The sequence below is a fragment of the Prinia subflava genome, chromosome 4 (genome assembly GCF_021018805.1).
Source record: "Prinia subflava isolate CZ2003 ecotype Zambia chromosome 4, Cam_Psub_1.2, whole genome shotgun sequence".
Taxonomy (NCBI): domain Eukaryota; kingdom Metazoa; phylum Chordata; class Aves; order Passeriformes; family Cisticolidae; genus Prinia; species Prinia subflava.
In genome coordinates this window covers 59,325,287-59,346,563 of record NC_086250.1, presented here as the reverse complement: position 1 = coordinate 59,346,563, position 21,277 = coordinate 59,325,287, and the positions used below count along the sequence as shown (strand labels likewise).

The window sequence follows — 21,277 nt, the reverse complement described above, 5'->3', positions numbered from 1 at the left end:
ATTTGATTGATTCATTGCAGGTGGTATAAGTATTTCAGAATACATTAGCTGCTTAGATTTTGTTGAAATTGTTTGGGGTTTGATTTTAATTATAGGTGTATTTTTGTGTGTTCTCTGCCTATCACACGATGCAAACAGACTGAACTGAATAATTATGTGAATTGTTCACCTTAAACATTTTTTGCCATCTGACCAGTTCTAGTAATATTCTGTCTATGATCTTGGTAATAGTGAAAAAACATGGGATGAGATAATACCTGAGTATGATTAGTACTTTAAAGGCTTAAAAACAAACAAACAAAAAGAAAAACAAACAAACAAAAAACAACAACAACAAAAAAAAGAAGCAAAAAGTCACAGAGTGATTTTTTTCAGCCTTTGATACCAGATCTAATTATATGCATTGAGAATTCAGCCTTCCATACTGTGCATTTCATTTCCTGTTAACTATATTCCTTGGCATTATGGTCTTTAGTGCTCTGATAGGATTTTCCACTTGGTAACTGATCTATCTGAAATATTTAGAGGCTGTTTGTGGCCAGTTCTGTATGAATGGAGAGCAAAGTTCAGTGTAGGGCAGTTTAAAGACAGATCAATTATTTATATATTTAGAACAGTTACTGAAACTTTAGCTGGTTCTAAAATCCCTTGAACTAGATATAGTGTGATTAACAAACAGCCTGCTGTGTTTTTTAAAATTTTGGTAAATATTATTTATTATTTTTTAACTTTTTGATGATAGCACCTTGTGTTTGAGAGCAGTGGATACAACACAACTTAAAAAGAACTTAATTCACATTCATTCAAGACATTTTATTTTCTCAAATTTGTAGTTGTGGTACCATCTTTTTTTCTGTTTATTTTATTAATGTCATTGAAAAATTATTAAGAATTTAGTTACTTTAATTAGTGGAGGCCATTGTTTCTTGTTGATCACTTGATCCAGGTTTGCTGTTGGTGAAAACTGGAATTTTTACTATAAATCTAAACCAGGAGCATTGAAATATCTGGAGTTTTGCTGAGGTGATTCCAGACAAAGTATAGCAGCTTGTAAAATTATGATCTTGGTAAGCAAGGTGAGAGAAAATTCAAATATGGGGGGATCCCCTAGATGGTCAGGCAGAGATTTCAAGCTTTTGGAAAATGGTCCAAAATATCTATGTAGTAGGTAAAGGGAGCCACCTAGAGTTAACCTATAGGAATCTCTACGTATAAATGTATGTCTGATCTTCTGCCACTTACTGCAGCTTAGGTGCCAAACTGAGAGCTAAGTGTTAAACCCATTTCCCTCTCCTGAGTGCAGGTACCCAAATAAGATTAGAACCCCCTTTAATTGTTTTTGCAATGCTACTGAAGGGTTAGGATAGTTACTGCATTTTGTCTTAGAGAGCATTGGAAAAAAAGGACAGGTACTACAGTCTCCCTCCTTCCACTTGAGGACTCTGACTGGTATAGTACATAATTAGGCCCTTTCCAGTAACTCTCTCTTTGGACACATGGTTTCTGTCTCTTAACAGTAGTTTCCTTGTAAGCCATTCTTATTTTCTGCTAGTTAGTAATTGATGGGGTTTGTTACTCCACTGCAAGCTGAGCTCTTCTGTAATTTTTACAAACTAGGTGGGAGAGGCATGCTTGCTAGTACCAGTGTGTTTAGCTGGGAGGCCAGAAGGAAAATCCAGCTGTGCCAGGCAGCTGTGCTCAGTAAACAGCATGGCACCAAGTGTCCTGCCACAGTGCATTTGAGTGCAAACTTTCCCTGTTTGCCATAGGTTAAATCTCAGAGCTCCTAGTCATTACAGGATCATACTTCACAAGAGTAAGATATTAAACTCCAGACAAATTAAATGATAGGTAGCTCTGTCCTCCTTGCCCTTACCTGCAGCTTCCCTTAAATTACACAGCCTTACTTGCTGATTTAAACCTTTCTGAGCCCAGGTGGAGTTGCTCCTCTGTCCCAGAGGTGGCAGCAGTCTGGAGCAAGTGAAGTGATTTCTACACATGCAAGAAGTCAAGCCCTTTGGGATTTTAGATGGGAGAGCATTGTGGATATGTAATAGCTCATTACTTCATGAAGTTACTTAATGTTTAGGGTTGAGATTTTGCAATATCACAATTAATGTAAGTGGTTTACTGCACTTGGTGCTAGTTCATGTAGCAGCCCAGAGCAGTACTATTGCCACAATAAGCAGAGACCAGGACAATGAGCAAAGAGGAGCAAGCAGTGCTTGTATTTGATTTGTGGTTCTGATTTTGCTCCATCTGGGTGTTTGCCACAACATAGAGATGACCAAATATTAGCAAAGAGTTCCCATCCTCACCCAGTTGGTGGTGAAAGTAGTTCACCACAGCTGGGTACAGACAGTTCACCATGGATATTTGCAGCACGAAAAGCAATGCAGCTGATGCCAGCTTGCATGTGAATTTTAGTTTATATGGCAGCTTTACTTCTGTGATTCTTCATTTGTTGCACTGTGAGTTCCTTGACATTACTCTGTGGTGTATTTTAGGGACTCTCAGAACAACAATGGATAGATCCACCCTTCTGCAGACACCTCCAAGGAGGGGAAGAAATCTGCTGAGGTATTACACACCTCTGCCAGGCAAAGCCTCTGCATGGCTGAGACCTTCCCACCATGCAGGTCCAGAGCTTTTTAGAGTAGAAAAGTGACTGCTTTTTAACACGCTGTGGAGTTGTTGGAAGCAGTTCTTGGTGGCAAGAGCAAGCTGCCTGGAAGCCTCCTCATTGCTTGCCCAGTTTTGACTGCTCCTCTCTACCATCATCCCCTGGCACTACAGCTTTAATAAGACTATTATTGTTTTACCAGATGAACCCAGAGGGAGTTGTGGAACACTTGGCACAGAAAGCAGGACAGAGTCTGGAGCCTGACTGTTCCTTGGCTCTGACTTTCCCTTCCAAACTCAAAATGCCACAGACTGTCCCTGTGGTGTTTCCAGTTTCCAAGAGCTCTCAGCAGTGTCTGAGAGACAGGATGGATATTCATCCTTCACACGAAACCCTTTGACCAGCAGAGGAAAGGGTCAAGTTGATGTGTGTTAGGTTGCCTTTGCTGTTGTAACCTGAATGGCCTGATCTCTTTTGGAGAGCTGTGAAACTATTCTTTCAGTTTTTTTCAGACTAGGAGGATTTTTGGGTCCTGGGCTGTACCAAAGGCTGGGCACAGATCATGACATTGTGGCAATAGGCCATAGCCATTCCCCAACCATGACTGGGGACTCCAGGTTCAAATTGGAGACAGCTTGTTTTAGTAAGACAGATGGTATTACCTGGTCTGGAAATATGGTGACTAAGAAGCTGCTTCACATACAGCACAGCCTTGTCTTGGCAAAGGAAGGCTGGTGCTAGGAGGTTTAAGGTGACCAGCCCCTTTAATGTGTGCTACTTTGCAATTCAGAGGTGGTACACTGGCTTCTAGAGCCAGCTAAGTTATGCCCAGTCTGAATTCTGCACACCAGAATAGTAGAGAAAGAAGGTTTTCAGTGCAAAGAAGACTTTCAGTGGACTTTTGTCTCCTGCTACACCATGGAATTCTTTACCATTTTGAGCTGCAATGTTTTTGTTACAACTTGATTTTAATGTATGTGTTTAAAACAATTTCTAAACCTTTTACAAGTACCAAACCTTGAATACAGGATAGCTCTGCTGATTCCAAGTGAAAGCATTCAAAATGGGCTGTGAAGTGGATGTTTATTCTGCCTAAGCTGTCATTGTGTTTTCATACTAACGCTGCCCTTGTTGTTACTGTGTAATCAACTGTTGTGGAAACAATACACTAAGGTAAGTTTAGAAAAATGTACACCCACAATGCACCCACTGGATAAATCCAGTTTTAGCAACATAGTGTTTAAAGCCTTATACTCTGTTCATAGAGAATCAGCAAGATGTGCTCTCTTGAAGCCATCCTCAGATTACCAGTTTCCCTGTATTGTTTCTCAGGCCCTACATGTCCATTGGAACACTACGAGATCAAGTCATCTATCCAGATTCAGTGGAAGACATGCATGAGAAAGGCTACCAAGATCAAGATCTGGAGTCTATTCTGCATGTGGTTCATCTGTACCACATAGTTCAAAGAGAAGGAGGTAAATTGCATATTTTTTTAAAAAGTCACCAAAATCCATTCCTTGCATGCGTGCCTTAGTGTGACTGACCTTTGCTAACTGAGCTGGCAAACTGGATTCAGATCTTTGTGTCTGTGGGAGCTGCTCAGACACATGGTTGTTGCTCCTGATGCTAACAGAGGGAGAAGAGATGAGTGCTCCTCCACTCCCCAGTGTATCCATGCCTAAGCTGAACATCCTCACTATTTTGTGATGGCCAGTCTTTTCCTGGTATTGTGGGATCACTTACCTTCCTTGATTTTCATAAAAACTATCATAAAACATTGTAATGTCCCTGACTGCATCAACTTGAAAGAATGAGGAAAGAGTCAGGTCTGCTTTTTGCTCCCTAGTTTGTGGCATCAGCAGGACTATGTGCTATGAGAAGGAGCATCTGAAACCACCCCACCAGAGTGAGCAAGTTAAAAATAACCAAGCAACACTGGCTGGCAATAGAATGTTGTCATCTACTGCTTGCTGTTTAAGTTGCCATGTGTTCTCAGTGTTGTTTGTTCTCAGAGGTGGGGACAGTGTGTATATATATATTGGCACTATAAATGTCAAGATGCTAAAGGCTTCTTTTGTATCTAAGGAACTGGAGCATTTAATGGCTTTTTTCCCCAAGCACAGCAAGAATTTTTATCCTTTTGTTTCTATCAGACATTAATCTCTAGTTTCAATTTCCTCCCCATCATTATGCTTTTAAAACAGACACAGGACAAAGCTGGTAGCATTTAGAGAGAAGAGAAAGGATCTTCAGACCCCTTTAAGGGGTGTACTGAATGTACTCTGCCTTTCTCTGCCAGCTGTCAGTGTTGGTTTTGGTCAGGTAATTTGCCTTGTGTGTACTTGGAAGTCTCTGGATTGTTCTGACAGCACAGAGTAGTGCTTCAACCACTGGGAATCCCAAGACAATGTCTAAATTCCCGTTCCTGGATGACAGTCTGTTGTTCTGTTAAAGAGGAAGAAGCTGTCTTTTCTTTTAAAGTCTATGTGGATACTTCAGAGTCTTTTCTGCACATTTTAGAGTTGGAAGTAGTAATCATTTCCAACAACAATTGTATACCCAAAGATACTTCTCCACATGGGTTAATGCTTCTTTGTTAAGAATGTAATAATGACTGTTGCAATGGAAAATAAGAATCTGTCATCATTCTGATGTTAATATTCAAATCTGATCCTATAACACATGAAAAACTAGGCAGAGCTAAGCTCAGTGACCGGAACAATTGCAGAGAAGGCCTCTGCTTCCTACACTGACACTACAACTGTTCTGTTTGTATTATTCTGTTTGTATTCCTGAGTCACTTACTTCACTCAAGTGCCCAGACTGCAGAAGAAAAAACAGGAATTTTGGAATGGGCAGCTGGAAGTCACTGTGGAGTGTGTGTATTCGCTGTGTGCTGGTACTTGTGGTTGGACTGCACAATACGTGACCCTTGGTGGCCAAAGCCACCCCCCAGCAGTCTCTGAGTGCACATGGTTGTGGTTTCTGACCCTGCAGCTGCAGCGTGGAACTGGTGACGAGGCAGTCACTGTGCCCCATGTCCAAGATGCCTTGGCTACAGTCACTGAAACTCCAGGTTGGATCAGTCTCCTGCTGCTTTCCGTGCCAAAGAAAGTATTTATTGCTGTTCTTGCTCTTCTGCCTGTCTGACTGCACATGCACAACACACACAATCTGTTACAAAGTCTAGAGGACACTGGTAATGTACCCTGGTGCTATATTGAAGCTCAGGATAAGGGCACACTGTGCAAAAGTTTGCACAAACAAATATTGGGGAAAAAAAGTGTCTTAGGTGCTTTGTGATCTAAAGTGAGAGAAGTGGCCAAAGCTGGAAAGCAGTGAGAGATTACCACATACCAGGAAGTTTTTAGGATCATAATATACTTACTTGTTCCCTTTTCTTCTTGGGTATTTACAGGAGACAAGTGCCAAGGTAGGAGCAGAGAGGAAATCTGTGACATGTGATTTGACACGTTACATGGATTTCATATGCTTAGATATTTTTTAAAGCTGCCCTAGTCTGGGACAAGGGGTTTTTTGAACCAGCAAGGCAGAGAAATACATGCTAAAAGTGAACAGTTGAATTTTTTTGTTTCTACATGGACTAATATTTTTAATTCCAATTTTTATTTTATTCTTCTGCTTAAAATCATAAACTAAAATGTTTTTATTAAAATGGATTTTTTTTCTTTCTAAAATAATGAAAAATCTCATATAAACCTCTTGTGCTTTAATTGATCACGAATGTCATGTGTGTATAATCTGATGCTTTGCAGTTCTGTATTCTGCTTCTTGTGGGCAGTTATAAAAAAAACAGATGAAGCCAGAGGTGCACAACTTTTACTCAAATTATTTCTTCTGGCATGATGTTATTGTTTTTAGCTGAATTACTCCCACATTGCAACACTACAAGATCACCACATTCCAAATATTATGTCTGATGTTGTTTCTATTGCTGCCAATGACAGAAATTCCTCTCTTCTTCTAGCATTAAGATTTGACCCAGTTAGAAGTAAGTAAAATAAATAGCCCAATTTGGCATTTAGCTTTTCCATGTTAACCTCATGAAACATTTTTCAGTCAGTATGAACCGAATACATCAAATCCACCAAAGCAGCAATCCCCCTCCTCAGCACCACTGCTCTGGGTGTTCCTGAGTCCAAGCTCTCGAAGAACCCAGTGCAGTGGCTGGTGGGGACAGAGCTCTCTTTCCTCTGAGGCCCACACTAATGTTTTTCTCACCACATGGATATTAGATGAATGCTGTTTTGTTACTTAGCTTTTTATTATCTGTAAGGTGCCTCCATCAATATCTGCAAAGTTTTTAGCTCAACCAGAACCATAATTTCATACAAAAGGAAGGTTGTCTTTGGCATGTGTGGTGCAAAAGCATGTCCAGAAATGGGGGCTGAAAGCATGGAGATATGCAGTACATAGACATAAAGTAGTTCCTTCTGACCTGCCCTGAAAATCTGTGTATATTTAGCAAGTGTCAGTGGAGCTGCAGCCCCGGGCTGTCCCACGAGAGGAGCCACGAGGCTGTGGAGCTGCACGGTGCATGCGTGACTGGGCCTGTCCAGCTGGGGCTGATGACATTACTGAGCGAGTTCAACCTGTTTATGGTTTCTCAGCACCCCAGATTATAATTATTCCTCATTATTTTGCACATTTGTCATATCTTTGGGTGTTGTCCAGGGAGCCTTTGTGCTAGGCCATGTATAAACAGACGGACAAGCCCATTTCCTCTCTCTGAGATTATTTCATCTGATCGCTTTAGCCCTGGATTTGCTTTTGTTACTGGTACCAGCAGGAACTCTGGAGAGCTCTGCCAGCTTTTCCAGAGGCTCTGAAATCCAGAGACACAAATCCCTGCAGTGTCATGCTGAGCTGGGGCTTGATGGTCTCTTTGTTCCTTGCTCAGCATGGGTTGTCCTTGCATATTCATCCTGCACAGCACTGGGCTCTCTTTACAAATGCTTCCACAGTGGCTTCCACACCCAAAAGCTCGGCAGCCAGGACTCTCTGGCTGTGGTCTGCTGTGTTAGCCTTCCTTCTGTCCTTCAGTCCATGTCTGATAGGGTGCATTGGAATGTAGATCTGAAAAAGGAACTTTTCAGCTTATCTTTTCAAGGCAGCTGAATGCTCAGTCTTGCATGAAAATGCAAGGATTCACAAGGATGAATGATACAGAGGGCTACAGATCCCAGAATTAACCCATTTGGGTTTTGCCAAGTATAGCTTGCATTTTCCTTCAGAAAATTGAGATTAAAGGAATTATAAAAGAAGCCATGCAAGAAAATAAAATGCTGGTATCCTGGGGCTATCACTAGTTTTTGCTGGCAGCTGTATGTATTTCTGCTGCTGTTACTGTGCCCCAGCACATTAAACATGCTCTTTGTCTTACTGGCTGCAAAAGCCATAACAAGAAGGTGGGCAAGGAATTTAGCTCTGAAAGCCAGGATTGTGCTTACACTTACTGAGAGATTTGGGCTGCATTCATGGGCCAGCCATTTCATTTCTTCATTTCTGAAGTGGATGTAGTTATGGGTGACCTAAGCCATTGACTTGGCTGATATTTCCAGAACACTTAAGTACCTTCACTGACCTGTGCCATGTTAGCAGGAAGAGACAGGAGACAAGTAGGTGCACTGCTTTTCACAGACAGGAGGAGTCGGTTTAGGGTGAGTTACAATGCTTAAGTGTTCAGACAAAATTATTGAGACATTAGAAAAGTGGTTTTTAAAGGGATAATGTAAAACTTCACACTTCCTTATCTGTTGTTTGAGGCATTCCAAGTGGAAAATAGGAGAGTTCACAGGGAGGGTGCTAGGCAGGAAGAGACAAGATGCACATGTCATCTTCAGTTAGAATGTAAGTTGAACTACCACAGAGATGACCACTGTATCCTGGTAAATGGAGGTTAAATCTGACATCTTTAGAGAAAATAATAGAATTATTTTGCTGACAAGGGGATGCTTCTTTTTGAACTTCATTCCCTTTTTGTCTTTTAATGAGCCTTTGTAAACCAGCTGATCAGGAAGAAACTGTATGAACACAGGCACTGCTCCCCTGGGCACATGTGCACACATGCACACCCACCCACACCCTAGCTCAGCTCCAGATCCTGAAGTTCGACTGTATTCTCAGCTTAAAAATAACAGAACATAAGCAGCAGCTTGAATGTTGTCTTCAGAAGCTTAATTGTTTCTATGGCTTTTGTGAAGAACTGTTCCCATGCCTTGCTAGAACCCTTTGCCAAAAGGAACTGCTCCAGGTGTTTTACAGTGCTTTTTGGAAGCTCAGGGTGTTGGTGGAACAGCACTCCAGCTTTCTGTGAGGTCCCAGCACTGGCACTGCTCAGCAATCGCAGCCTGGGTGGATCTGTTCCCTTTACCAGAGTATATCCAAATGAAGATTCAGTTAATCACTCCACAGCTCCATCTTTGTTGGGAGCCTGCTGACAGAAAGCACTGCATGTGCTCCTGGGGGGGCATCCTTCAACAAGAATGGAAGGAAAATAGGGAAAAGCTATAGGATCACTAAAGGTGATGTCTTTCTTGCATATGCCTGGTTTTTAAATCTAACTTTATAAATATATATTAAAAAATCATTACATTTTCTAATTTTTTGTAAAGCAAAATCTTGAAATTTAGTCTCTGTCATTATTAATTACTGGTTCTGGTCACAGAGCCCCTCATCAGATGTTTCATTGATACTTTGTTCAATCCTGCCAGGCCTTGGTATAGCACCAAGCACAGACAAAGCAGTACCAAGCCTCCTGCACCTTCACAAGCCCCATTGTCTGACATTTGTTCAGGCATCAGAAATAACACAGCCCACTCTCCTTGCTTTATCTTATTTGTAGTCTTTTCTGGCAAATATTTATTTTAAGTTTGGCAGTGCAGAAAAGGGGTTTTGGCTGTGTTATTAACTTTTTAGATTCAGGGGCTTTAGATCTGGGTCTGATTTCAAAAAAATGTTCTCTTCCTCTCAGCCCCACTTCAGCTGTCTCATGAATAGATGATCTGTTGAGAAAAATGTCTTATCAGATTTTTTGCTACATCCACACTCTTCTTTTTGAAAACTTGTCTATTTTGCAACTCTATCCATCTGGATTGTTTGAAAACTTATTTTCAGTAAGGAAATTTGTTATTTTTTCAGTAGAAGGAATTATTTATGCCCAAGTACTCACAGAACACCAGTCTGCTGTAAGATCACAGACAGAATGCCTCATGCTCCCATTGCATGTACCTGAAAGTGCTAAAAGAAATAAAACAGTTAGAGACTATGCAGAATATTAAATAAGGATACCTGATGTTAGAGCAGTTGTGGGTTATTTTTAAATACAAAGTAGTAGGAAATTTTTGTAGAAGATTCTCCTGTCTGACTGCAGTTTTGGTGCCTGTCTGTGCATATGGATACATCCCTGTGTCTGCAGTTGTGTGTCTGTTGGGTTTGCTGACAGTTTTCTTTGCCTACAGTAGTGAGTGCAGTCTGACATTGCTCTTTATTTTTTACACTTTATTTATTTTACTTTGCTTTTAAATTTCCACTCATACCTTTCAAGAAAAATAGAGAATTGTTCCATGAAACAAAGATGACAGAATAATAGTTATATACAGATCAAAGAGGTTTTCCTCAAAGAGATGGTAAGTAAAGTTTTTTGACAATATCTATATGACCAAAAAGTCTAAATTCCACTTTCAAAATTGTCACGATAGAAGGGATATTTTTCCAGTTGGTTGCCAGTGGATAGGCATTGAGGTGTTTCAAAAGATGGGATTCAGTAACCTGAGCTGTCTCTTCTGCAGCTGAAATGCTCTTTATGATTTTGGTTACAGATTGCAGAGGTGTTGCAAGGGAAGCTGCATCTCCTCTATAAACTTTTATTGTCCTAACTCTTTTGTTTGCATTTTTTTAAAAGGCTGGGATGCCATCATGGATTGGAAAGATGTCTTATCAGGAGGAGAAAAACAAAGGATGGGCATGGCCCGGATGTTTTACCACAAGTGAGTGTTATGGTTCGTTCCTTAGGAAGCATTTGAAAATGAGAGTGAGCTTTGCAGATTTCCTGTTACAGTTTGAGCAGTAGTAGACTATAATCTGCATGCAGAATGCCACACTGTCTAGCACAGGACTTGCATAAATCTTGTTGTTTATTCATACAAGCTCTGCCTTTGGTTTGGATAATGCTTCTTAAGCTTTGCTTTTGGCAACACAGCATTCTCTTTTTCAGATATTTCTTCCTTTAACATCTCAGGCACAAACATTTTCCCTCCTACAAGTGTTGCTGAAGTGTGATGGACTGTTGCAAGAAGCTCTTGGAGTTTGAAAGTCAAGCTCCTTAACCTTTTGGTTTTGGAGACTGCAAACACACAAAGGCAGCCCAGTTCTTACATTCCTTAGCAGTGGATAGGAAGCTTCGAGTTGGCTTTAGCTACTGCATAACTTGATGAGAGTACAAAATACTACTAGGTTAGACTAGGACATAGAAGTTAGATCACTGTGTACTTAAATGGGCCAGGAAATAAACCCCATTTTCCCTGGAAGTTGTCTTTTCACCTGAATAATGAATATGGAAACTTCATGTTGTTTCTAGGCAGCTTCCAGCTGTAAATAAGAGACAGCTGTCTGGCAAAAATAGCTCTCTACTTCCTGTTGTTCTTTCAGTTAAACCTTGTACTTGGGAATGCTGTCCAAAACCTAGAAGAGTAATGTTCTTTATCTGCTTTTAAAAGGCCGAAATATGCATTGCTGGATGAATGTACGAGTGCTGTAAGCATTGATGTTGAAGGAAAGATATTCCAAGCTGCAAAAGCTGCTGGGATATCCCTGCTTTCCATAACACACAGACCTTCTCTTTGGTAAGTACATTCAGGGCTTTATCATGGTCCTTTCTTTTAGCTCTCTGACAAGCAGTGGATTGGCTTTTATTCTTTGTACTGGGGCAGTTGTTTAGTCAATATCTACTGCAGATTCTAAGATAAGTTCTCTACAACAGTAGTGATGTAAATTAATGTAGCATGGATTTTTTTTTCATTCTTTGAAAGATATTTATTAATCCCTCTTATTTTTAACGTGTTTCAGTTATTAATATGCATATGTCTAAGAAGTAGTTGATTAGTCTATGCCACAGCCACAACAGGTATCACCAGGTTATTCTGTAAAGGTGACATGTGAGGTGTCCTGGGGAAGTTTACCAGTGCAGGGAGAAGATGGGAAACATGGCAAGTGGTTAAACTATACTTTGTTCCTCCATAGGAATACTATGTCTGTTTTTTTAACAGTTGTGTTTAGCTTCTTGATTTTTTGGTGGGAGTTTGGTGGGGGGAAATATAGAAGGATGGGGTTAAGCATTTGGTATCACAAAGGATAATATGCAAGAAGTGGTGAATGTTAGTCTGGAGATGAATCTATTTTAAGTCCCATGTCATAAGCCATTGAGTTTATTAAAACTGTCACATTCCCTGGATGGGATTTACAATCAGTGTTTTATGATGCATTTCACCTTCTATAATTTATAGTGATAAATTACACAGTCATACCAGCAGCTCTGAGGGAACGCTCTGCTCTTCCTCTGGCATCTTCTGAAAAATGTTTTGTCAGGTCTTGACAAACTCCACATGTACACTTTTGAATATTTTTGATGCACACACCCTGATACTGAAAGATCTGTGACTCCTACACAGACTTCTTTATTTTGGCCCCTTGCAAACTGAACCATGTTTTAGGAATAAAGTTAACTTTAGCCAACCATTTAAGACACAGGGGAACAAACTGAGGTGTAATTTGAGCAAACGTGAGTTTTATCAGTAAGATCAGGTGCATCATGCCTGCCTCGCTGTATTTGCTGCTAAGGAGGTAAGACATCTATCAGAAAGGAAAGTAAATAAAATAAACTGGGATTGGAATTCCTGAGGGAGAAATGAACCTTGTCTGATGCTGCTGTTCTAGCTCCTGGGGAAAAAGGCATCTGATGGAGTTGTAGTGAAGGCATGTGTAGCCACAGTGTTTCTAAGAAGGAGTCAATAAGAGAGGGCCACCACCTTGGCCAGGGACAGCAGGTGAGGAGTGGACCTTGCTCAGCCCTGCTGCCCCTCCTGCCAGCATCCCTGCAGGTGGGGGGCTCGGGGCCCAGCCACGTGGGCTGCAGAGGCCATGGTTGCCCCATGGTTGCCCGGCTGGGAGCCCACCCCAGTGCTGCTGCTTCCAGCTGGCACTCACAGAGTATCACTATTGCCCTGGGGCAGTCCTGGTGACAGGCTTTGAAATGCCCAAATCCCTTATGAAAGAGTGTCCTGGGATGACAATGAGCCATTGAAAAAAAAGCCTTACCAGTGATCCAAAACTGGACAACTCAAATTCCTAAGAGGCGCTTTTGAAAAGAGACACATAGATCCACATTTGCATGCAAAAATGAGCCATGTGTTCCCTGAGCCATTGCTAATGTTTGAATTTCTGCTGCAGGAAGTACCACACTCACTTGCTGCAGTTTGATGGACAAGGAGGCTGGCGATTCGAGCAGCTGGACACCGCTATCCGTTTATCACTGAGTGAGGAAAAACAGAGACTGGAATCCCAGCTTGCAGGAATTCCTAAAATGCAGCAGAGACTGAATGAACTGTGTAAAATCCTGGGAGAAGATTCAGTGCTTAAAACAATGGACAAAGAGGAATAAATAATTTATCGTTTATGTTTTTAAAAGTATTTTTTTAGTTAAAAGCATTACAAATTCAGCCATTATCCTTTGCATGCATTGTGACAGAGGCTTAGAGCATAGCAAAACACAGCCAGCAGAAAATAATGCTCTGAATGCTATGTAAGACTTTAGTGTTTTAGTATTAAGGAAGAAAGTGGATGAACTGTGAAAAGAAAATAAGCAAGTGCACAGAATATAAGATTAGTCATTACAGCTTATGTTAATTCCTAGTGAAAGCCCAATTCACTGCAAGAAATTAGCAACAAGCTTAGGTTTTATAGGTGAATTTCTGCATGAGCCCTGGCCTGCAGAGCGTGCCCTTGTCGCGGGTCACCGTGTGCGTATGACATGCCTGCTACGCAGAGCATCCGGGCATGACACTCAGGCATGGAGCACCGCGGGGGCAGCAGCGGGGCAGAGTGCACATGCATGCACAAATCCCATCTGGGTGTAAGAACCATTCTCTCAGCCCATGAGAAACAAGACTTCTGTTCTCCTGCTGAATAGTGTACATGCCTTTACCTGCATTTCCATAGGGAATCATGTAATAGACTGACCAGAAGACAACTGTCTGAGCAACCCACTGCCCTCGTGACAGAGAAGCAGGGACAGAGGTAAACATGTAATATACTTGTGCTTTATGCCATTACACATAGCTTCAGAGGCCCTTTGCCCTTCATGATACATCAGTTCCTTCAGGGGATTATTTGTGTCCCTTACTCTGTGACCTCTGGTGGTGTGGATGGAGCACTGGGCCTGGCATCAAGTGACTCAGTTTTCATTTGACTAAATCATTCATCTGCTCTATGGGTGCGATCCAGCTGGCATCCATATCTGACCTAGTTCCTCCATTGGCATAATCACAATATAGACACTTGTTTGTTCCATGAGAGATTTTGTGATGGGAAGGACTGTAGGAGAAGGAAATAGCAGTTTCTAACAATATGCTGAATTCTCAGGCATGGCTGTCCTGACAAATGAAATGCTCAGCACTTACAAAGGTCTGTGAAAAGTGAGAGCATTTGGTAACCACTAATGAATATACCTGCCATATTTTGGTGGAGTGGCTGAACATTGCCCTCCCTGTTAAGCAAATGCACTGCTTACCAGCCTTGCTTTCAGATGCACTCACTGATTGCCCCACCAGCTTTTCAGTTCAGGTCCCCAGTCAGTCAGGAGGTGCTTTAACAGAACTGCCTGAGACAATGCTGGCCTGAGGTGCCTTGCTGAATGCAAAAGCTGGAGAATGAGAAATAAAAATGTGAATGTATTTAAGAGCTCCTGTTCTCTCTGACTGCAAGTGCATGGCAAATGGGCCGCTCGGGAGTGAAGCTCAGGAGGGGTAAGAGGCTTTGCAGATGGGTAAATGAGCCTTAGCTGAGATGTAGCAATCCTGAAGTTTGTTGGTTCTTTTTTTTTCCCCAGAAGTGTGGGAAGATTTCTGTCCGCTGTTCTTATTCTTAGAGAGGCAGTGCATAAACTGCTAAGAGCTGTTTAGAGAGGAGAAATATTGTAGGGGCATTTGCTGAGCTGGAAATGTTTGAGCACTCTGAATATAAACTGTTTCTTTTTTCTGATTGCTTCAAGAACAAGAGGAAGGTGATTTAACTCCATCTGCTAAATCCCAGTCCAGTGCACTAACCATTATTCCCTCTCAGTGTGCTCAGCTTGCTATTTGGTGTGGCATTTGCATCAGAAAATGGAGCAAGTCTGCTCCCTTCTGAGTCTGTAGCTTGCATGTAACCCTGTAACTTACCCTGGTGACATCAGTTGGTTCCTTTCATTAGTTTTTTCTGTAGAGCCCCTTGAGACATCTCACTGCTACAGAAAGGAATGCTGCTAGGAACTTAGAAAGGGCTGAAAAATTAAGGTTCAAGATAATAAGGTGTTGTGTCATAAAGCACAGATGGAGGTCACTGCTGGGGTGGCTGACATGCATTTTAATTTGCAAGTGTCTGTGCTTGTCCCTCTCCCTGAAGGTGAGCCTTCCCCTTTCTCATCTTCAAAGCAAAATTCGTAACTGCTAAGGAAAAAAGAAGTCAGCCAAGAATCTGTTCTCAGTGAGCATAACTGAGATGACTGATGAGTGTAAAAGCTTGCAGGTTCCTGATTGATGTTTCTCTGAGATGAGATGAATCAGGGCACCCCAAGTGCATGCCCTTGCTGCAGTGCATCCTACTAGCACAGGGCAGCTGCAAAACCACCTTTCCACAAGCCTTTCCCAAGCCAGGACCTGAGGTGGAGGAAGGGGCATTGCTGTTCCCCACCCTTCTATTAAGCACTTTAACATGTGGCTGGGAACTAAACCAGGGTTATCCACTCCCTGAATGAGTGGAATATTGAAAAGTGCTGAAGAATTGGCCCAGTTTGGCACAGCTCCAGATATCCCACCAGAGCTCTGCACCTGTCCTTTGACTTGCTGGGAGCCATTATGGGCAAGTGCAGCACCTGAAATCTGCTGTATGCCTTACAGAGATCAAAAGCTGTCCCTCATGGCACAGATCACTTCTGAGGAAACCATGTTTAGTAGAATAAAGTTTGTTTGCTGTTCTTTTAATGAGATTATGCATAAAACATAATAAATTACATAACATAATAAAACATAATAAAATTTATATATGTTACTGATGAAATTTGGATGAACACTGAAATCACACCAGGATCAATTTAACAGAATTTCCTTTGAAGTTCGACATGTATTTCTTGGATCCAGTAATAGACAACCATTGCCATTTAGCTGTATAATGTAGAATACTCCAGCATCTCACTCAGCTATTTGTGCTTCTATAGGCATGGCAAGAACATTAGAGGCTGCTATGAGAAGAAGCACTTTAAACAGGAACCCTCCGAGTGATACCGAGCTGGTTTTAGAAGGAATTTCTGTCCTAGTGGCTCGTTGTTTTTCAAGTTAGTTTTATGGCAGGAAGAGAAGGTGCCCTGGAGGTATTTTCTGCAAACTTTCTGTGTTGTTCCAAGGGCTAGTTGAGACTGGAGTCTCCGTTTCTGTTTCTGGAGCGTTTTCCAGGGCATAGTCCAGCTCACTTTGTGCTGCTTTGGGCCCAGCCTAGCAGAGGTGCATGCTCCCTGCTCAGGAATAGCTCAGGGAGACACTGTTCTGGAGCCAGGGCATGAGGAGCACATGGCCCTGGCAGTGCAGGAGGGTCAAAGTGGGACAGGTTACCTTGGTAGAAGCTTTTTTTGTGCTGCAGTGAGAGCTGCTTTGAGTGTTCATTCCCTTTTTGGTGTTCAGGAGCTGTGGCTCCCCAGGAGGTTGAGGAAGCGACTTTTTGGTCTCCTTTCTGCCTGTCATACCTATCTGAAGCTAGCCAGACCCCATCATGGTGTCTGTGCATTCAAGGCTGTGTACTGCCCAGTGCTGAGCACACCCAGCCCTGTGAGCACCCTCTCACCCCCTGGGCTCAGGGCAAACGGGATTGCCTGGGTCTGTTTGCACCTAGAGAAATACAGGTGATGAGCAAAATTCATACCTGCCTCAGGCAGGTAGTATCTGTACACCAAAACATGAGTTCTCCACATCAGTGTGTTCACATAATGCAAAGTGGTTTTGCAGGAATCTTCAGAATGAAAAGACACATTTTTGTGCATGGGATTTCACTATTTTAACCTGCGAGGAGTTTGTTTTTCACTTAGTTTTGGGGTCAGACTCATTCCTAGTTTGGACTTGGAAGTCCTCCTTCTGCAGGGACAGAAAACCCCATGTATGTTTCAAAGGAATTATTCAAAAGCGGTTGGATTTGTATCTGAGGGAATGAAGGACTGGGTATTAAATGGGATATTTTAGAGAAAATTATATCTTAAAGCAAATGAACACATCTGCAGTCCACTCAAACTTATGAATGGGTGATAATGCATGTCAACGTCAAATTTCTGAGCCAATCACATAAAGAAATCCCCTTACTGAGCTATTCATGAAGCTTAGGAGAACTGAACTGTTAATCAAATGTGTCTTTGTTTTGTTTATGTTTGATATTAATGCCTTTTAAGAGCAGACAATTTATAAAGCAATAAAATATGCTTTACAGTTGTAATTTATTCCATCCTCAAATAAAACATGTTGCATTTACTTTCAGTTTATAGTATTCTTTATGAGTCATTCACAAAGCAGTCAGGGCCTGCCTGCTTGTGCTCTGGGAGTCCTTTCCCAACCCTTGTTTCTGTGATAGAGCAGGAAAGCTCGGGGTGGATGCTGTGTTTTTTCAAGTTAAAACAAGTATTTCATTCCTAGGTCAGGCTGGCGTCAAAGGCTGCTGTGAGGTTTCTCATCTTTCATGCCATCCACTTCAGTGTGTACCTGATTGATGACAGGAAGGTGACAAGAGCTGCCACCCCTAGCTGGGGCTTTCTGCCAGGGAATTACACCAAGCAGTGAGCCAGAGGACCATGCCAGCAGTACCACCTCAGGTGCCTCAGCAGCATCACTCCCAAAGGTTGTTGTTAGGGGTTTTGTAAGATGCAGTTGTGCATAAAGCATCAGTAAGCAAGAGCTCACAATGGCCTAGCAGAAGAGCGAGCTCTTTCTTTGGGAGTATGAGGGCAGTGGTTGGCTCCTTAGCAGCCTTGACCCAGAGCTGGCTTGTGTCCAGCCCCTTCCCAGCTGTGTGGCAGGGAATGGTGAGATCCTGTGTGGTACAGGACCTGGATTATGCAGTTGGAGACCCAGTGGGGATGGTGGTCCTTTGAGAACTGGATTCCTAGGGATGACTGCAGACCAGTCCCCCATGCCTCCATTGCAGCCACTGCACCCACTCAGAGGGAAAGCACTGGCAGGGACTGAAGTCCAGGACATGACAATGAGAAATTCATTTTGGGGGTCTCTGGGTGGGCTGTAGGACCAGGCTGGGGCTCATGCATCAAACCAGGTGTCATGGTAGTGGAGAAGGTGAGCTGAAAGCTGAGGTTGCCCTTCAGTTTCACCTTTTTTTACAAGAAATGCTTTGGTGTCCACTGCTCAGAGAGCGTTCCTGCTTTCTGATCTTCTCATGGTGCCATATATTTGATGGGAAATGCCAAAGTCCTGAGCCTCTGCCCAAGGGTTAGGTATTCCCAGAAGAGAGGGAACAGCAAGACTTGCATCATGGGAGCTAAAAGGTCTCAGGAAATAATCACAGCAAAGGTGTTCAAAAACTGCCCACAGGTGAAATTTTCTATTAGGTGGGGAATATCTGGAAGAACATCTTAACACTCTCTGTATGGCTTATTTCTGATTACAGCTCATTCTGCTGCACCTGCTTCGTATTTTTCAAATTAGTGTCTTTAGCCTAATGTGATACCATCTCTGAGAGGGTAACAGTGACTTTTCAAAAATACTGTACTGATTCAGTGTGAGTCTGATGTGTCTGAACAATCTGGTTTTAAACTGGTAATTAAAAAAGGGAGAAAGAGATTGTGATGGTGGCTGAGGAGGCAGCTGGGTCCTGGGGCTGGGCTCCCAGGGAGACACCAGGCTGGGATGAGCTCTGGGAAAGAACAGTCCAGGAGAGCTCATGGGAGGAGCTACATGTTAGAAAAAGAGAATAGTGAAACCTGTCTTGGAAATAAAGTAATTGTGCAATAGTACATTAGTTTTCTTTTCTCGTCATCAAACATACAAAGACAAGCTGTCTCTGACACAGCATTTCTAAGATAGCACAAACAAAACACCCAAACCACTCATTTATTGATCAACTCTAGCATGAAAAAAAAATTGTCATAAAAGTTATTTAGATTGAAATGTCTTTGAAAGAGAGTTCATATTTTCTGGATTTTAGAGTTTCATTTCAAATAGATCAGATTCCTAATGCTTTTCATAACGACTTGAGTCTTCGGGAATTAGAAATTATTTTTACCTTAAATGATATGGTATTGAAGCAAACCCATGTATTTAATATTTAAAGCAACCAAAAAAAATTGCATCCAGTAATCCAATATTCTTGTTATCAGTTAAAATATTCTTCTCTTCCACTGTGCCAAAGTGTGCTATAAAGACACCAAGTTTATGAGATACTTCTTTATCAGTTGGTGTTGGCTGTGCTGGTGTGTTTGAAGATCTCTCTCTTTATTCTATGGGTTGCACTAAGTCTCCCTTCCCCCCTTTTGTCCCACTTTCTGTCCCCACTGGGATGGATGCAGCACTGAGACTGGGGCTGGTGCCTGTGATGGCAAGTGCTGGAAGAGAGGGAGTGAGGTGGTGGGTCCTGTCTAACACATCTGCTTTTTTAATAGATCCAAACACTTCGAGGAGAAGTCTCAAGGAATAATGTCTGCACAACTAAAACACAGCAGCTGGCAAGGTACTAATGCAAGGTAATAAGGTGCAGCAACTGGTAGTGGTAAAGCTGGGTTCTGCCAGATGTACACCCACAGTAACAGGACATCCCTGCACTGAGCTAACACTTCCCAGCATCACTTTATACCTGCAAAGCCAGGTTGATTTAAAACTTACACAGCTCATATTTGAAAAACAAAGAGTGACTCTTTTAATCCTAGCCCACAATTTTTATCAGAAGCACACAACTGCCTTCTATAGTATCCTTTGGAGTATTTCTAGGTAACTCATATATATAATCTGTTCTTAAATAACAACATGCCTTGTCCGAGCTTTGCTATTCAACCAAAATCCCTTTTTAAGCAGTGTGAAATGGCAGCCACAGAAGCAAATTTCTGAAAATCCCCGTATCCTTGCTAGTGCCAAATGAGCATACAGGGAGGTGCTGTTTCAGTCTCTTGCTGGCCTATTTTTATTCTGTAATCATGTTACAGAGAATTCAACTCCTGTCTGATCGCTAATGTTCCCTTATGTCTGTGCCATGTGGCTCATTGCTGAGCATCAGAGGATAAGGACTCTGTTTATCAGACCCTTGCTTAAATTATTATGGGTGAAAAAAAGAGTGATTAATGTATTTCATGCCAAGATGAAAGTGGAGGCAAGGTAATCCAGCCTGGGAGAACAACTGCACTTCCTTTGTAAAGACTTCTTTCCAGGGACTTCTGAAGGGAGGTTCAATGCCTCTTTCAAGTCATGGGCTGAAAACTGCTTCTGTCTGGCACAGGATTTCATTAACAACCAGGAAAAAAACACACCCCAAAAAGAACCAGTGGCAACATCAGTTTTAAAGGTATTAAAAAGTATCTGTTTCTAAAAAATGAGCCTGATAGATGTTCCCTTAATTGATCTGATCTGACAGTGTCAATTCCCTGAGATCCTCTCCCCTGCTCTGACACTGGGCAAGGGCAGAGCTGTACAGGTGAGAGCTGAGCCACCATCAAAATGCTCCTCTGCTTCTCTGAGTGCCTCTGGGAAATCTGAGCATAGTGCACCGGCATGGGCCCCAACCTTTCCAGCCCCTTCCCCTCCAAAATAGGATTATTTCCTAAAAAAATCTTCTCACTCTCTTGACTTTCACTTCTGTTTTGCCTGTCAAAATTTCTAGGGAAGTTTGAAGTTCTCAGAGGCATCTTAAAGACCAACTAGATGGGCCCAAAGCATGTTCTTACCTAGGACATAGTTTAGGGCTGTATCACAAAATACCTGCCTAGTCTGCTGTGAGTGTAAGGCCGTGTTCAAAGCATTTCAGTTCAGTTTGTTTAAAGCTGTTTACTTTGCTAATTCAGAGCCTTATGCTGCTGCAAGAGACATAAATGAGATGCAGAAGCTGGAAGCAGACAAATTCAGACTCTGATGAAGCCAGGACAGGTTTTACTTCCAATGGGTGCTGGGGTGGTCCAGCAGAAAGAGCCTATTTGGTATAGGATGGTGTTTGATGGCATCTGTGGCTTGTGTCAAGTGGTGCCAAAGCAGTCTCTCCTGGCCAGCAGGAAAGTGGGAACTCCTGCGCTGTTGGAGTGGAGGACTGCAGCACCCTGTGCTTTCATGGACAACACAGCCACCCTGCTGAGGTCTGCAGCACAGAAGAGCTACTGTGGGCTTGGGAGGAAGGGACTGAAGACCTGGA

The 21,277-nt window shown here is 42.2% G+C and overlaps 1 protein-coding gene across 2 annotated transcripts in view; it reads left to right on the top strand.

Moving 5' to 3' along the window:
* The window catches only part of ABCD2 (ATP binding cassette subfamily D member 2), a 42,226-nt gene extending 24,811 nt beyond the window's left edge, over positions 1–17,415 (top strand). Inside the window, exons 7-10 of one of the 2 annotated variants that reach the window (XM_063396852.1) lie at positions 3,956–4,101; positions 10,551–10,635; positions 11,365–11,490; positions 13,094–17,415. In XM_063396852.1, coding sequence (XP_063252922.1) covers positions 3,956–4,101; positions 10,551–10,635; positions 11,365–11,490; positions 13,094–13,304 — 568 coding nt within the window. In that variant the 3' untranslated portion in view covers positions 13,305–17,415. Of the gene's footprint in view, positions 1–3,955; positions 4,102–10,550; positions 10,636–11,364; positions 11,495–13,093 lie in introns of both variants that reach the window. The other variant, XM_063396853.1, reaches the window with a different exon arrangement.
* Positions 17,416–21,277: the final 3,862 nt, after the last annotated feature.